The sequence below is a fragment of the Armigeres subalbatus genome, chromosome 3, assembly GCF_024139115.2.
Source record: "Armigeres subalbatus isolate Guangzhou_Male chromosome 3, GZ_Asu_2, whole genome shotgun sequence".
NCBI lineage: Eukaryota > Metazoa > Arthropoda > Insecta > Diptera > Culicidae > Armigeres > Armigeres subalbatus.
In genome coordinates, this window is record NC_085141.1 from 315,789,606 (window position 1) to 315,805,676 (window position 16,071).

The 16,071-nt window shown below is 44.5% G+C and overlaps 1 protein-coding gene across 2 annotated transcripts in view; it reads right to left on the reverse strand.

Annotated features, from left to right (window-relative positions):
- Positions 1-7,555: 7,555 nt before the first annotated feature.
- LOC134225367 (zinc transporter ZIP10) overlaps positions 7,556-16,071 on the reverse strand; it is a 46,155-nt gene continuing 37,639 nt past the window's right edge. For both annotated transcript variants that reach the window (XM_062705380.1, XM_062705379.1), the window contains 4 exons: positions 8,778-9,098; positions 8,562-8,716; positions 7,900-8,494; positions 7,556-7,834 (listed from right to left, as the gene is read on the reverse strand). In XM_062705380.1, the coding sequence (XP_062561364.1) occupies positions 7,569-7,834; positions 7,900-8,494; positions 8,562-8,716; positions 8,778-9,098 (1,337 nt within the window). In that variant the 3' untranslated portion in view covers positions 7,556-7,568. The remainder of the gene's footprint in view (positions 7,835-7,899; positions 8,495-8,561; positions 8,717-8,777; positions 9,099-16,071) is intronic.

The window sequence follows — 16,071 nt, forward strand, 5'->3', positions numbered from 1 at the left end:
ATCGAAGATACGAAATAGAAGCATGTATTATTTGAATGAGATTTGAATTGCTAAATCGAAGCAATCAGCGTTCGAATAGTAGGCGCCCATTAGCACACGAATATGGGCACGATTGACAGAACGAAATAGGTACATCGCCTATGTATCACTAGAGCTACTCGTTTTGTCAGATATTCAGATATTCGTCGGATGTCCTAAGGATATTCGCTCGGCCACGACACCAACGACGAGAAAGAAGCGTTCTATGAACAGCTGGAGCAGATATACGATGGATGCCCACTGCGGGACGTCTAAATTGTCATCGCTGACATGAACGCTCAGGTAGGAAGGGAGGAAATGTATAGACCGGTCATCAGACCGGATAGTCTGCATACCGTATCGAACGACAACGGCCAACGATGCATAAACTTTGCAGCCTTCCGCGAAATGGTAGTCCGAAACACTTTATTCCCCCCAAGAATATCCACAAGGCTACATGGAAATAACCTAATCAAGTAACGGAAAACCAAATCGACCACGTTCTAATCGACGGCAAATTCTTCTCCGACATCACACTTCCTAAGCTGTAGTAGTATTTACAGCTTTGTGGATATCTCCTATTCGTTCTTCCAGCTTCTGGTGGAACTGTTCAGCAACACCTTCAACTTACAAGCGTTGGATGTTGAAACGCATCGTTCTGTTGTTTCGTGACACTGCATAGTCGCGCCCGATTTTTTGCAACTACAAGGTAGTGATCCGAGTAAATGTCCAGACCTCTTAAATACTTTACATCTATTACATCCAAGAAATACCGTCCGTCGATCAGCACAAGGTCTTTTTTTGCGCAAGGGTAAACGGAAATCTGCAAACAGACACCTGACAAGGTTAATTAAGGTAGTGTGGGGATAGGATCACCCGATCCACTAAAACCAAAACCCTTTCGCCAGTCCGTATCCCCCGGCCCGCAATAAAGCAATACGTCAGGGGAGGACTTGCAACCCGCAGACACATCAGCCGGTGTACCCTGATTAATTTCTAAACTTTGTATCCGGTCTCTAGTGCTTTGGACCATGCTAGTATGCCGTATCGGATAATAGACAATGCTACACCCGCTATGAGTTTACGCAACTGACTTTGCCCCGCCGATCCGTTGGACATCATTCGCGATAAAGATTTTATCGCCAATGAAGTCCTTTTGCATGCATAATCAACGTGGCTCGTAAAATTGAGCTTATCGTCGATCATCACGCCCAGATGCTCTAATGACCTCACGGAGTTAACTGTGCAGGTTCCTACGTTTATCCTCGCTTGCTACAACCCATGGTGGTTATGCACCACAACAACCTAGTCTTGTGATGTACTAACGCCAACCTCCTTGAGTACAAAGCTATCAATTCAACTTCGTCGAGAGTGTCGCCTGTGACCTCTAGCATGACATCATCCACAAAACCTTCTATTTTCACACCAGCCGGGAGATTTAAGCGTAATACTCCGTCATATATGATAATCCATAGAACCAGTCCGAGGATCGATCGCTGTCGACTAACAATATCCTGTTCTGAAAATAGCTATTCAGAATCCTGCACAGATAATCCGGAACTCTCATGCGATGCAGGGAAGCAGCTATAGCTGCCCAGATAGCGTTATTAAATGCATTTTTACATTTAGTGTAATCAACGCACAGTACCTTGTACCTCTTCTATTTAAACCACGCGCTATCCTAGCCGTTCCCGTTACCGACCGAATTGTTTCGATGGTAGAACGGCTTTTGCGGAACCCATATTGGTTGCTTGACAAGCCACCAGCACACTCCGTATAGCCCGTCAATCTATTCGGGATTACCCTCTCTAACAACTTACCGGTGTGGCGAGCCAGTCCGATGAGTCATACTTCGGGAACAAACCTTCAACTATCCTGGCTAACATCTCCGGGGATTTCTCAGGATGTGTGCTGTTGGTCCTAGCCATCACTATCCTGGATGCATCTCCCCATGGAGTATTATTGGCCATCCTACACAGCTCTTCAAAGCTGGTTCTTACTACATTTGATTTCGTATTTCAGAGTTCGGCATGCTGTATGGAACACCCGGCGTCTTTCTAGCGTGTTCGCTTAGGTTCTAGCACGTCGCAACCTTCTTTTAGCTCTAAGACAGGTTCTTCAAAGATCAGCTATCGTGCTCGTTCACCGGTGCACCGACTTGCGGTTGCCGGTTGGCATAGCCATCCTGGGCATTATCACGTCACATGCTCGTGTTAAGACATTCGATAACTCATCACCACTAAAGCCTAAAGTCCGATTTTCTCACCGTAGTGATTGTTCCAGCAGTTCTGGGTCAAACTGCGAGGCACGCCATCCTAGATCAGCTTTACTGACCCGCCTTGTAGTTCTGTTAGAGGTACAGCTGACCATAAAACGTATTCCCTGATGGTCACTAGCAGTATACCCTTCGTGAACATTCCATTTAGGCTCCCCCGTCTATCCAGCGCTGCAGAAGGCCACATCGATGCATGACTCGCCATTCGGTCCTCTGAACGTTGACGCTTGGCCCTCGTTCAGCAGAACTACGTTCAGTGCCGCTAGAGGATCTAGCAGGATGTGATCTCTAGCGTTAGTGAACCGAGAGGCCCAATCCACTGCTCACGCGTTGAAGGCAGCTGCTACAGCTAATGGTTTAAGACCAGTTAGTCTTGCTAGAAGATTATCTAACACCCTAGTATACTGCTCTATGCTCCATCTAGGAGGACAGTACCCAAATAACCAAAAGTTCCTTTAAGAGTACGTTTTTCGCTTAATCAGCTTCACTGAGCTGCTTAAGCGAAAAAGGTACTCTTAAAGGAACTTTTGGTTACTTGGGTAGCAGCTACAAAAGTAAACTCCGTTTACCTTTGCTATCACAAAACCCTCATTATCAGGAGATAACACTATCTCCTGGATGGGGTACCTCCCAATATTCCAGATGCTCACTATTCCGGACGTATCCGCAACCCAACTACTATGTTTAGCAAGGATGCGGTACGAGTCGGACAGTAAGGCAACATCAGTCTTATTCTCGTGTACCGGCTGTTGTAGATTTAGCTGAGCTACTTGCACGACCGAGCCCGTCTGGAGGCCGGACAGGCCTGCCCACCGGATGGGTGTTTGTTGTCTGTGCCAGTACCACAGATCAAACACCTCGGTGCGGCCTGGCAGCTTTGACGCCTGAGCCTGAGCTTTGTGACCTTCAGCTTCACACATCCGGCAATGCCGACTCCGATCAGGACCTTTGTAGTCATATGACTTATGTTCGTAATCGAAGCACTTGAAGCAGGCCTGGAGTTGTTGGTATGTGCTCACCGAGCATACCGACCAATCCACCTTCTGCTTGGCCTTACCCAGTACCTGGCGTCAACCAGAGGTGTCTGGAATAAGACAACCTGCGTTCCAGCATAACCTTTCCGCAACGGAATCGTGGTATCCTGGATTTCAACGCCATACTGATCTATCAGTGCAGCTACCAGCTCACCGGCTTCATCCAGGCCTCGTCATTGGATTACTGGGTATCTACTGGGCATAGGGCTCTCACCTGAACCGCATCACCCAGCATCTCTTCTGCCAACTTTTTATACGCGAAACTCTTACATGCAGCATCCCGTTTCAGGACGAGGATCATCTTGCCCTTCTGCGTTCTACGGATGCAGTTGACATCATCCCCTAGGCCAGCGATTCTCGACCTTATTCTTCAGAGGTACCCCTTCGTGTTTTTGTATTCATTGAGGTACCCCCTTTTTTTATAAACGAAACTCATAAAATTGTCTTCAAAGAGTGCTTTCGAACCTTTTGAGCTTCTTGAAATGACATTTCTGAACCTTTTGAAAGTAGGCTTCCAAGTCTCTTGAAAGAATAATTCCTAATCCCTTTAGATGGAGTTTCCGAGGCTTTCAAAAGGAGGCTTCCAAGCCACACGAAAGGGGTCTTTCGAGCCTCTTGAAAGGAGGCTTTGAGGATCTTGAAATGACGTCGCTGAGCCGTTTAAAAGTAGACTTCTTGAAAAAAGAATTCCCAACAACTCGAAAGGAACATTCCGAGCCTCTTGAAACTGGGATCCGTCCCTTTTGAAAAGAGACTTCCGAGCCGTGATGGTTGGCTAAAAGAATTCCGATCCCCTTGAACGGAGAATTCTGAGCCTCTTAAAAGGGGGCTTCCGAGCCTCATGAAAAAGGGACTTTCCAGCCTCTTGAAATGAGGCTTTGGGCATCTTGAAATGATATTTCTGAGCTTTTTGAAAGTAGGCTCCTAGGCTTCTCGAAGGAAGAATTCCGAGCCCCTCCAAAGGAAGTTTTCGAGCCACTTGAAAGGGGGCTTCCGAGCCACTTAAAAGTGAGCTTCTGAGCCTCTTGAAAGGGGGCTTCCGACCCTGAAAGAACTATTCCGAGCCCCTTCGAAAGGTGGTTTCCGAGCCTGATGAAAGGGGTCTTTCGAGCCTCTTGAAAGGAGGCATTAACCATCTTAAAATTACGCTCCTGAGCCTTTTGAAAATAGGCTTCTAAGCTTCTTGAACAAAGAATTCCGAGCCCCTCGATTGGGTTTCCGAGCCTCTTGAAAGTAGACTTCCGAGCCCCTTGAAAGGGGGCTTCCGGGTCGTTTGAAAGAAGATCTCAAACCCTCTGAAAAAAGGGGCCTTTGAAGCTCTAAAAAAGGGGCATTCGAGCTTCTTGAATGAGGGTTTCCTATCTGTGTTGAAAAGGGGCTTCCGAAAAGAGGCTTCGCCCCTTCGAAAGGAGGTTTCCGAGACTCTTAAAAAGGTGCTTCCGTGCCGCATGAAAGGGGTTTTCAAGCCTCTTGAAAGTAGGCTTCTGAACCTCTTGAAAAGGGGGCTTCCGAGCCTACTGAAACTGGGTTTCCGACTATTTGAAAATAGGCTTCCGAACCACTTGTGGGGGTTGGCTGAAAGAATTCGGAGCCCCTCGAAAGGATGGTTCCGAGCCTGTTTAAAGAAGGATTTCGAGCCTCATGAAAGGGGGCTGGCTGAAAGAAGAATTCTGAGCCCCTCGAAAGGAGGTTTCCAAGTCTCTTGAAGCGGTCTTGGAAGGAGGTTGTTGAACCGCGTCAAAGAAGGCTTCCAAAAGTTTTTTTTAAGGCCTTTGCCCTAACCTTCAAATTTAATATTTCAATTATTTTGTCTGGAAGAAGGCTTCCAAGAGTTTTTAGGTGGGAAAAAAGAGCCTTTATGCTTCAAGGCTTCTGAGCCTTCAAATTTAATATTTTAGTTAAGAAGTATATTCTTAACATATTTCATAATTTTATTTCGATTATAAGTGAATTGTTTTTGAAGATTTTTTTTTGATCTTTTGTCCCGCAGCCCTTCATACACTGTGTGGACATGATTCTATATGTTTTGTTTTACTTATTGCAATGCATATTATGTACAATACAAAGTCTTGGAATATAAATTTATACAATTATTAAAACTTTACCAATAGTTTTTTATTGGAATTGTAATATGTCCGCCATTAAGCATTTTCGTCCGAGGTACCCCCGGCGGTACATGTACCCCAGGTTGAGAACCGCTGCCCTAGGCCAGTAAGCCTTTTATTGCCCCGCAAAGCGTTCAGAACGTCAGCATAGCTCTTACTATCATCCTTGACGATAATTGATTCGCCTCTGTCCTTCCTGCCATGACCATTGAAAGGTGTTCCCTTTCCTCTACGGGCACTCCCTTTCTTGGCCAATTCGCCTCCTCTACCCCTTTTCGCTCCTCCTTCGCCTTGTTGGGATTCACAACTTCCCTCCAGGGCAGGCCTTCCTCCTGGCGAACTTTGGTAGTCCTCGTAGAAGGAGGAACTGGTTTCCGTCATACCTTGGGGTCGGCAACCTGCTCAACCTTCTTCCGACGGATCTTAGTAGCGTTCTTCTCGTGCAATACCCGCTTGACGCTAGCTTCCTTCAGGTCGCTTGCCATACTGACCTTATTTAGCATTGGAGTTGCTCCAGTGACAGCCATACGTCTGCGGAGTTCTGCAGTCTGGCTTTCTGCCAGCTGCTTTTCTTCAGTAAGGACTCGAATCTTCGAATCGGCTTCCTTCCTGGCCTCCACCGCTTGGCTCACTGCCAACTCTTTCGCCTCGGTTAGTTGGCGGATCTTTCGTTCCGCCTACTTACTTGCCTGCAGCAAGGACTTCCACTCCTGCTTTGCCTCAACAACCATGTTCCAGAGGGTAAGCATGGACTTTTTAAGGTCCTTGCTGTACTTTCCGCCGGTGTCCAGAAAGAACATGATTACGTCCGTTACGTCTGTAATCACCTCCATTTTCTGGCCTTCGCTCTCCTTGTGACTGGTCATTACTTCCGTGATGACCCTGGTCAGGATAGCTCCGTCCATCTTGATCTGGATGGGTGGCTCCTCCGACCTGCCACGCTCTTTTGTATCGCCTGTCTCTGGTAATCGGTGGGGCGACCTGTTAAGGCCACTTCGTCTGGCGAAGTGATCCACCCTTTCGTCAGACGCTTCTCCCTCTCAACTCAAATTTGTTTTTTTTATTTGGTCGACATTTTGGTCCCACGAGTCGCGCGAGAAAATAGCAGCAGTAATTCCATTTAATTCCACCAGTTGCTAGAAACTCTACAGTTACATTTGTCGTCGGGTTAGGTACATGACACTTAATTTTATAAATGCATTTTGACTATTTTCATTAGTCACAGTCTATTCTAAATTTTGACAGTAGAATAAACCAAATCTGTTGATCTACTGTCAAAATTTGAAACCGCCAGCCAGTGAAAATGGTCTCATATAAAACCAAATGTTTGAATCTTACAGATTTCGAGATAAAACATCCAACTAGCAGATGTTGGAATCTTAAATTCATCTTTACTAGATATATAATGACCTTGACCAATTAAACAATTTTCTAAAAGATGACATCTTTCCAAATCACGCAGATTCCGAGATATCTGTCTAATGACTTTGCCAGGTGGTCTCATGTACAATAGCGCCGCCGAACGAATGAATTTTAAACTGGTCTTCAACATAATGAATGAAACGAGAGCAGTGGCTGCTATCCTACCCATCATTGTCAGCAACTTACTTCTGCGCACGAAAAGAAGCGAAACATCAACCTAAACAGAGATTAATAACAGTTTATTTTCTAAAAACTACGAGATTTCCAGGAAAAAATGCTACTTGTAATTATTTTGGACCTTCAGACATCTTTTCGGAATAAAATGAATTCCTATATAAAAAAATAGAATCTCTGATTGTATTTAAATACATGTTATGACATGGGAACATACTAAATCGGAACCATTTTAAGGTGGACTATCCTTCTTATATATGAACACTGGCCAACTTATGATATGAAACAGAAACAGAACTACTTTTGGATCAAAAACTTCTATTTGTTGAGCTATTCGATAATCAATTTTCTATAGCAGGATAGTAGTTGCCAGCTACCCAATACCGTTACCCAATGTGACTCTTCCACTTGGGTGAGAAAACGAGTACGTTAAATATCATCAACTTTGTCAAGCTCCATATTTCAGGGTTACGTTTGCTAGAGACGATATAAATTTCTCAATCGGTCGAAATAAAATACCTTGGCTATAACATTTATAATTTATTCAAATAACACGCGTAAATGATCCTCATTCAACGCTATCACCAGCATAATCATGCCTCCTAAGAAAATTCCGCAGATCTGAGACCATATTGCCCTCAGCTTTTTGCATCGCTGATCGCTCGGGATCGTTTCTCTGAGGTCCCGATTCAACTCCGGTATCAGATCTGCCAAGGCTATATAGAGAAACGTTCCAGCCGTTCCCGCATAGATCCACCGTACAACCGACTCGTGTAGGCCAGTCACCAGCAAGCCAATCAACATACCTGTATAATAGAAAAACACTTAAATTAAAACTGTGGTAATTTATTGCGGTTAGCGGCCAACAAACCTAAGAAACTTAATACTGAAGATACCACGTTGAGAAACATGGCACGTCTTATACTAACTCCCGTTTGCAACAGCAACGCAAAGTCCCCCAACTCATGGGGCAGCTCGTGGCACAGAATGGCAAACGAAGTGGCCATTCCGGTAACGGGATCAGCAGCGAATGCTGCTCCGATGGCCAAACCATCTGTGATATTGTGCAAACCATCCCCCAGAATAACCATAAATGCCACCGGGGTGAGCGGTTTGCTCTGCTTGGGTTTCTTTTCCAGCATGCTGTTCAGCTCTTTCCTTTTCGTGTCCTGCAGGTCTAGTTCGATATCGTCCACCACGTTGGTATTTCGCCGCACTTGTGCAGGTTCCGGAACTGGAGCCACTTTGGACCGGGCATGTGAGTGCCCGTGGTGACCATCAGCATCGTCTTCTGATCGCAACAACGGTAGCACAGTTTCCAAAGTATACATAAGCAACGCACAGAGGAAAGCACAACAGCAAAGCCAAACGGGTTCATTGGCATGGGAATGATCACTGCCGTGATCGTGATCGTGATCCAAACCGGAATTTTCCTCGTGGGGAATAAGCGCGTGCGGTAGCAGATGCTAAAAAAAGACATGTTAATAGCTTTTATTCAGTTTGGGGTTTGTTTTTTAGGACTAATAAATTTACCATAAGGGCATCTCCGCAGAGCGTACCAATTGCTAGCGCTACCAGAAATCTCAAAATTTCATCGTACGCCACTGATTTGGCAAGAGGAACGATCGCAACTCCTGCCAGTCCACAGATCGAGATGATGAGCACGCAAACGGTTGCATACAGCCATGCTGGAAATAAAAATCGCGATCAACATTGCAATTTAAAAGAGACTAATTTTATTCAATCTACCGTACGAAAACAGTTTCTTCTCCACCAGCGGCTGATCCTGATACCTTTCGATGCAAGCTTTTTGATCGATCTGAGCTAGCAGCGCTGGGCAGAGATCTTTGAATGTGGAGGGTGTGATTTTGATGCGCGCGGCCAATATCTCTTCCACCTCGTGTACGTGGTCCGTGGGAGCATGGGCATGCGGCAACGATCGACGATGTCGTCCGTCGATGGAACCAAGATCGTAGTTGAAGTTCTGGCGCAGAATTTCCTCGCCGTTCTGTGGCTCCTCCAAAATCAGATGGACCATGGACATCGGCGATAGGCACGCTTTGCGACGATCTGGAATGGGGTTTCGAGAGAAATTGCAATGTAGCACATTGTGTCGTATCTGTTGATCTCCAACAGGAATGCAAACAAAGGATTTTTATTATATGATCATTTCTGTTTGACTTTCTTGAGTGAGTTCTTGATTACTCTGGTGGCATCTGGTGGATTTCATATCTTGACTTATCTTAAAATTGCATAAACCGCGAATAAATTGAGGGTGATATTGTAAACATCAGACTGAGAAGTATGAGAAATGCCGTTTTGGCTTTCTAATTGTAAATGTACATCAACAGTTGAACAAATATTTAATACTGAACTAGCTCTACTGCGACTTGAAGTGATGGAAATTGTATTCATTTTGAAATGACAAACCAAAATTTGAATGAAATCAGAGAAATCAGTTTCAAGGCAGTATGTTAGCTTGGCTTGTTGGATAAACCTTCGTAGATGCTATACGTGATTGGCAGAGAAACAATATATAGGCATAGCCCATCAATTGATTTTTTTTTTCTTGGAATTAGAAGACATAATGCTGCCCAGTGACTTTTGAATTATGGATCTATTTGTTTCTAATTGTTTCATATTTACGCCACTTAAGGTTAATTCAGTTAGAATCAAAATTAACAAAACTACCTCACGCCTCCAGGGACACAAATCTCCTAAAGCAAGCGACACGTGACATCGAAAAATAGTTTTTCTTTAGGGGGAGGTGGGTAGACTTGATCACCCCCTGTTTTATCGAGAACTAAAGTAGTTTTGTTCTAGCATATTTTTGTATAGATCCTCTAGGCAAATGACGTTCATGTGGTGAGTTATTTTTTGGATTGACAACCTTATTTATTCTGAAGGGCGGTTTGTATGATTTGACCTTTCCAAAGATTTTTTTATTGGCCACGCAAAATTTGAACAACTTTTCATAACAATGACCAAATGCTTTCGTTTTTTTCACAGCAAAAAGCCATAAATATGCTTAATGATCTGTATTGATGAAAATGTCAACACTCTATCAAAGTTTTAAGATATTTGGATTTGAAGTTATTACCTCAATATGGGGACACTTGATCACCCATTAGTCCATACAAAAATTTGGCGAAACAATAAAAAAAAATATAAATCTGTTCTCAGGCTTCTAATGTTTTGTAAATTTGTCAGATTTGATGAAATTGCATGTGCTGTCGAATTCAATACCAAAAAACGTTCATGAATACGCACAGCAATTTGAAAATTTCGCGTTTTTTGAAGGAAAAATATTTAAAAAATCTGAGAACACCTATCTGATTTTATCAAAGCAAGTTCTTGGAGAGGGATCAATTTCCACCGAATATTTTAAAAGTCGGTTTTTGACAGCACTCCAAAAAATCGATTGTGTATCAATAACAACAATAATTTAAGGACTTTCATACATCAGTAAAGCTAAATACCATATTTCTTAAAGAGTCTGTGTGGAAATCGCGTATGTTTATTTACTTTTGGCTGTGATACATCGGAAATCAGAAAAGGGGATCAAGTCTATCCAGTCTCCCCTATCCTTGCTCCGTTGCAGTTTTTTTTCCAAATTGTTCCATTAGCATTGCAAAAAATCATATCGGTTGTTTAAATACATGAACATAACAAGATTACGCTTTTGATTTCTTATGTCACTGGTTTCGAACAAAGTGCCAAATAACAAAATTTATTGGATGCAACAATTTACGACATTTGCACAACCAACGAGCTGGGAACTGGCTTCATAGTGCAGGGCAAGATGCGCCAACGTGTGATTAGGTGGCAGCCAATCAACGCAAAAATGTGCAAGCTGATAATATAAGTCCGTTTCTTCAACTATAGCACCGCACCATCAACGTGCACTGCTTATACGAAGGGAGACACGACGACGAGCGTTCATCGGACAGCTGGAGCAGACATACGAGGGATCCCCATAGGAAGAGGTTCAAGAGAAGACAATGTGAGCAACCCACCGCGAGTTTGCATCGGTGGTGACGAAATCGAGGTGGTAGAAGAATTTGTGTACTAAATAAAATTAATCGGTAATGGTTTGGGTAAAGCGCTCCCTTGTTATATGTGTGTAAAAAAGCCTAAAATATCCAGTTATGATGTTTGTCCCGAATTTCCATATATTCAACGCACTGTGCAACGTTCCGAAACATAACACACTCGATCACTCACTGATTAATTATTTGATCTTCGGAGCGGATTTTTTTCACTTCGCGGAAGACCCGGCGTTCCTTCTTCGAAGCAGATTTTTTTAGTTCACGGACGACCCGACTTTCCGAAAGATAGGTAACTCGGTCGATCGCGCCCTCAGTTGCTCAATTTTCAAACTTTAGAATAAGGAATCCAAAACAATACATTTGACTTCAATGCACCGATCGAAGTCTTTATGTGAAATCTGGGTGACTATGGTTGAATCCTGTTGGAATTCCGTCGAATAGAATCGTCGCGCTCAACTGTTATTCTGTGCTGCGTACATCAGTACCTCTAGATCGTAGTCGGGACCTTCAACTCATCGATACACATTGTCGGCCAGATAGTATTGTGTCGAACAACGTGGCTCCTTGTGACAAAACTGTGACGTTCCTTGGAATTTGATTCCTAGTGGTTTTCTCTTTGAAGATTATGCGCTCTCCATCCTAAAGCCATCAAGTTTTTGTTCAGCACATTCAAAGTTAATTGCCTATATGCCGGGTATTAAGCCACCCGGAGTGGAAATTAATTACTATGTCTGAAACTTGATTATGCATATGTACAACATGTGATAGATTTAGTTCGGAAAAGGTATTGGAGGGTAACCGCCCCTTCGGTGGGGTTTGATCCCACGACCCCAGTTCGCATGACAGGTGCTTTCCCTACTAAGCTACGAAGGACCTCCGTCGTCCACCGCAGCTTAGCGGGTACTGATGAAACCAAATTCCCAGCACCAGGTACCAGCCGATCTCTCGCAATACATTTTCAGAACTAACTCTCTCAAATGTATTTTTGTACACATCATGTCAACCAAGTAGGATGAGTATTTAGTATTGTCCGGCTCCTACACACTTGCTTCATCAGCAACGGCGCACAATGAAGTAGGGTTGTGTGAGGTTGTGCCAGTTTGGTCGTCAGATCCCAACACGACCACACAAGCGAAGAGAGATCGCCACTCGAGATCAGCACATTCAAAGTTAATTGCCTATATGCCGGGTATTAAGCCACCCGGAGTGGAAATTAATTACTATGTCTGAAACTTGATTATGCATATGTACAACATGTGATAGATTTAGTTCGGAAAAGGTATTGGAGGTAACCGCCCCTTCGGGGGGGTTTGATCCCACGACCCCAGTTCGCATGACAGGTGCTTTCCCTACTAAGCTACGAAGGACCTCCGTCGTCCACCGCAGCTTAGCGGGTACTGATGAAACCAAATTCCCAGCACCAGGTACCAGCCGATCTCTCGCAATACATTTTCAGAACTAACTCTCTCAAATGTATTTTTGTACACATCATGTCAACCAAGTAGGATGAGTATTTAGTATTGTCCGGCTCCTACACGCTTGCTTCATCAGCAACGGCGCTCAATGAAGTAGGGTTGTGTGAGGTTGTGCCAGTTTGGTCGTCAGATCCCAACACGACCACACAAGCGAAGAGAGATCGCCACTCGAGATCAGCACATTCAAAGTTAATTGCCTATATGCCGGGTATTAAGCCACCAGGCAGCGAAATTAATTACTATGTCTGAAACTTGATTATGCATATGTACAACATGTGATAGATTTAGTTCGGAAAAGGTATTGGAGGTAACCGCCCTTCGGTGGGGTTTGATCCCGACCCCAGTTCGCATGACAGGTGCTTTCCCTACTAAGCTACGAAGGACCTCCGTCGTCCACCGCAGCTTAGCGGGTACTGATGAAACCAAATTCCCAGCACCAGGTACCAGCCGATCTCTCGCAATACATTTTCAGAACTAACTCTCTCAAATGTATTTTTGTACACATCATGTCAACCAAGTAGGATGAGTATTTAGTATTGTCCGGCTCCTACACACTTGCTTCATCAGCAACGGCGCTCAATGAAGTAGGGTTGTGTGAGGTTGTGCCAGTTTGGTCGTCAGATCCCAACACGACCACACAAGCGACGAGAGATCGCCACTCGAGATCAGTACATTCAAAGTTAATTGCCTATATGCCGGGTACTAAGCCACCGGGTGGAAATTAGTTACTATGTCTGAAACTTGATTATGCATATGTACAACATGTGATAGATTTAGTTCGGAAAAGGTATTGGAGGGTAACCGCCCCTTCGGTGGGGTTTGATCCCACGACCCCAGTTCGCATGACAGGTGCTTTCCCTACTAAGCTACGAAGGACCTCCGTCGTCCACCGCAGCTTAGCGGGTACTGATGAAACCAAATTCCCAGCACCAGGTACAGGCAAACTGGCACAACCTCACACAACCCTACTTCATTGAGCGCCGTTGCTGATGAAGCAAGTGTGTAGGAGCCGGACAATACTAAATACTCATCCTACTTGGTTGACATGATGTGTACAAAAATACATTTGAGAGAGTTAGTTCTGAAAATGTATTGCGAGAGATCGGCTGGTACCTGGTGCTGGGAATTTGGTTTCATCAGTACCCGCTAAGCTGCGGTGGACGACGGAGGTCCTTCGTAGCTTAGTAGGGAAAGCACCTGTCATGCGAACTGGGGTCGTGGGATCAAACCCCACCGAAGGGGCGGTTACCCTCCAATACCTTTTCCGAACTAAATCTATCACATGTTGTACATATGCATAATCAAGTTTCAGACATAGTAATTAATTTCCACTCCGGGTGGCTTAATACCCGGCATATAGGCAATTAACTTTGAATGTGCTGATCTCGAGTGGCGATCTCTCTTCGCTTGTGTGGTCGTGTTGGGATCTGACGACCAAACTGGCACAACCTCACACAACCCTACTTCATTGAGCGCCGTTGCTGATGAAGCAAGTGTGTAGGAGCCGGACAATACTAAATACTCATCCTACTTGGTTGACATGTGTACAAAAATACATTTGAGAGAGTTAGTTCTGAAAATGTATTGCGAGAGATCGGCTGGTACCTGGTGCTGGGAATTTGGTTTCATCAGTACCCGCTAAGCTGCGGTGGACGACGGAGGTCCTTCGTAGCTTAGTAGGGAAAGCACCTGTCATGCGAACTGGGGTCGTGGGATCAAACCTCACCGAAGGGCGGTTACCTCCAATACCTTTTCCGAACTAAATCTATCACATGTTGTACATATGCATAATCAAGTTTCAGACATAGTAATTAATTTCCACTCCGGGTGGCTTAATACCCGGCATATAGGCAATTAACTTTGAATGTGCTGATCTCGAGTGGCGATCTCTCTTCGCTTGTGTGGTCGTGTTGGGATCTGACGACCAAACTGGCACAACCTCACACAACCCTACTTCATTGAGCGCCGTTGCTGATGAAGCAAGTGTGTAGGAGCCGGACAATACTAAATACTCATCCTACTTGGTTGACATGATGTGTACAAAAATACATTTGAGAGAGTTAGTTCTGAAAATGTATTGCGAGAGATCGGCTGGTACCTGGTGCTGGGAATTTGGTTTCATCAGTACCCGCTAAGCTGCGGTGGACGACGGAGGTCCTTCGTAGCTTAGTAGGGAAAGCACCTGTCATGCGAACTGGGGTCGTGGGATCAAACCCCACCGAAGGGGCGGTTACCCTCCAATACCTTTTCCGAACTAAATCTATCACATGTTGTACATATGCATAATCAAGTTTCAGACATAGTAAGTTTTTGTTGTCAGCTTAAGTTCTGCAGATCTGTTCTAGATCATCAACGTGACTTATAAGAGCGATGGCTATTTGGCCTCTTCGGAGGAGGGAGTAATACGAAGGGCAGGGATTGACACGAGTGGTACGATTTTCACGAAGTCCATCCAGTTATTTGGTTTCGCCGACGACATTGATATCATGGCCCGTAACTTTGAGAGGATGGAAGAAGCCTACATCATACTGAAAAGCGAAGCTAAACGGATTGGACTAGTCATCAACACGTCGAAGACGAAGTACATGATAGGAAGAGGCTCAAGAGAGGTCAATGTTAGCTACCCACCACGTGTTTCTATCGGTGGTGACGAAATCAAGGTGGTTGAAGAGTTTGTATACTTGGGCTCACTGGTGACCGCCGATAACGATACCAGCAGAGAAATTCGGAGACGCTCTGTGGCTGGAAATCGTACATACTTTGGACTCCGCAAGACGCTCCGATCGAATAGAGTTCGCCGCCGTACCAAACTGACTATCTACAAAACGCTTATAAGACCGGTAGTTCTCTACGGACACGAGACCTGGGGTTTCGATATCCAGTGCTCAATTCTCCGAATACCCGAGTTCCGACGTCAGCATATACTACCAAAATTTTGGACGGATGAAAATACTTATTGAGGACTAACATCTAGCAGCTATGGACCATAGAACCCTTTCTGATAACGTTTTTGGAGACGGCTACGAGGTTTTCCAATGGGACCGCAACTCAAACAATAGCGCGAAAGCTATAGTACGAGACTAATTTTCCCAACTAGTTCAATCAATAAGTACGAGACTAAAGGCGAAAGTTATCGAGGTTGATGCCTGGAATTTCGTCGAATAGGTTTGGATACTAATCGCGCTCAACTGTTACTCTATGCTGCGTGCATCAGTACCTCTAGATCGTAGTCGAAGACCTTCAACTCATCGATACACATTGTCGACCAGATAGTATTGTGTCGAACAACGTGGCTCCTTGTGACAAAACTGTGACGTTCCTTGGAATTTGATTCCTAGTGGTTTTCTCTTTGAAGATTATGCGCTCTCCATCCTAAAGCCATCAAGTTTTTTTGTCAGCTTAAGTTCTGCAGATCTGTTCCAGATCATCAACGTGACTTATAAGATCGATTGCTTTTTGAGCGGCTTTGACACTGTCCCTTTCATTCCTACTGCACCCGCTAACATCATCCCATCATCA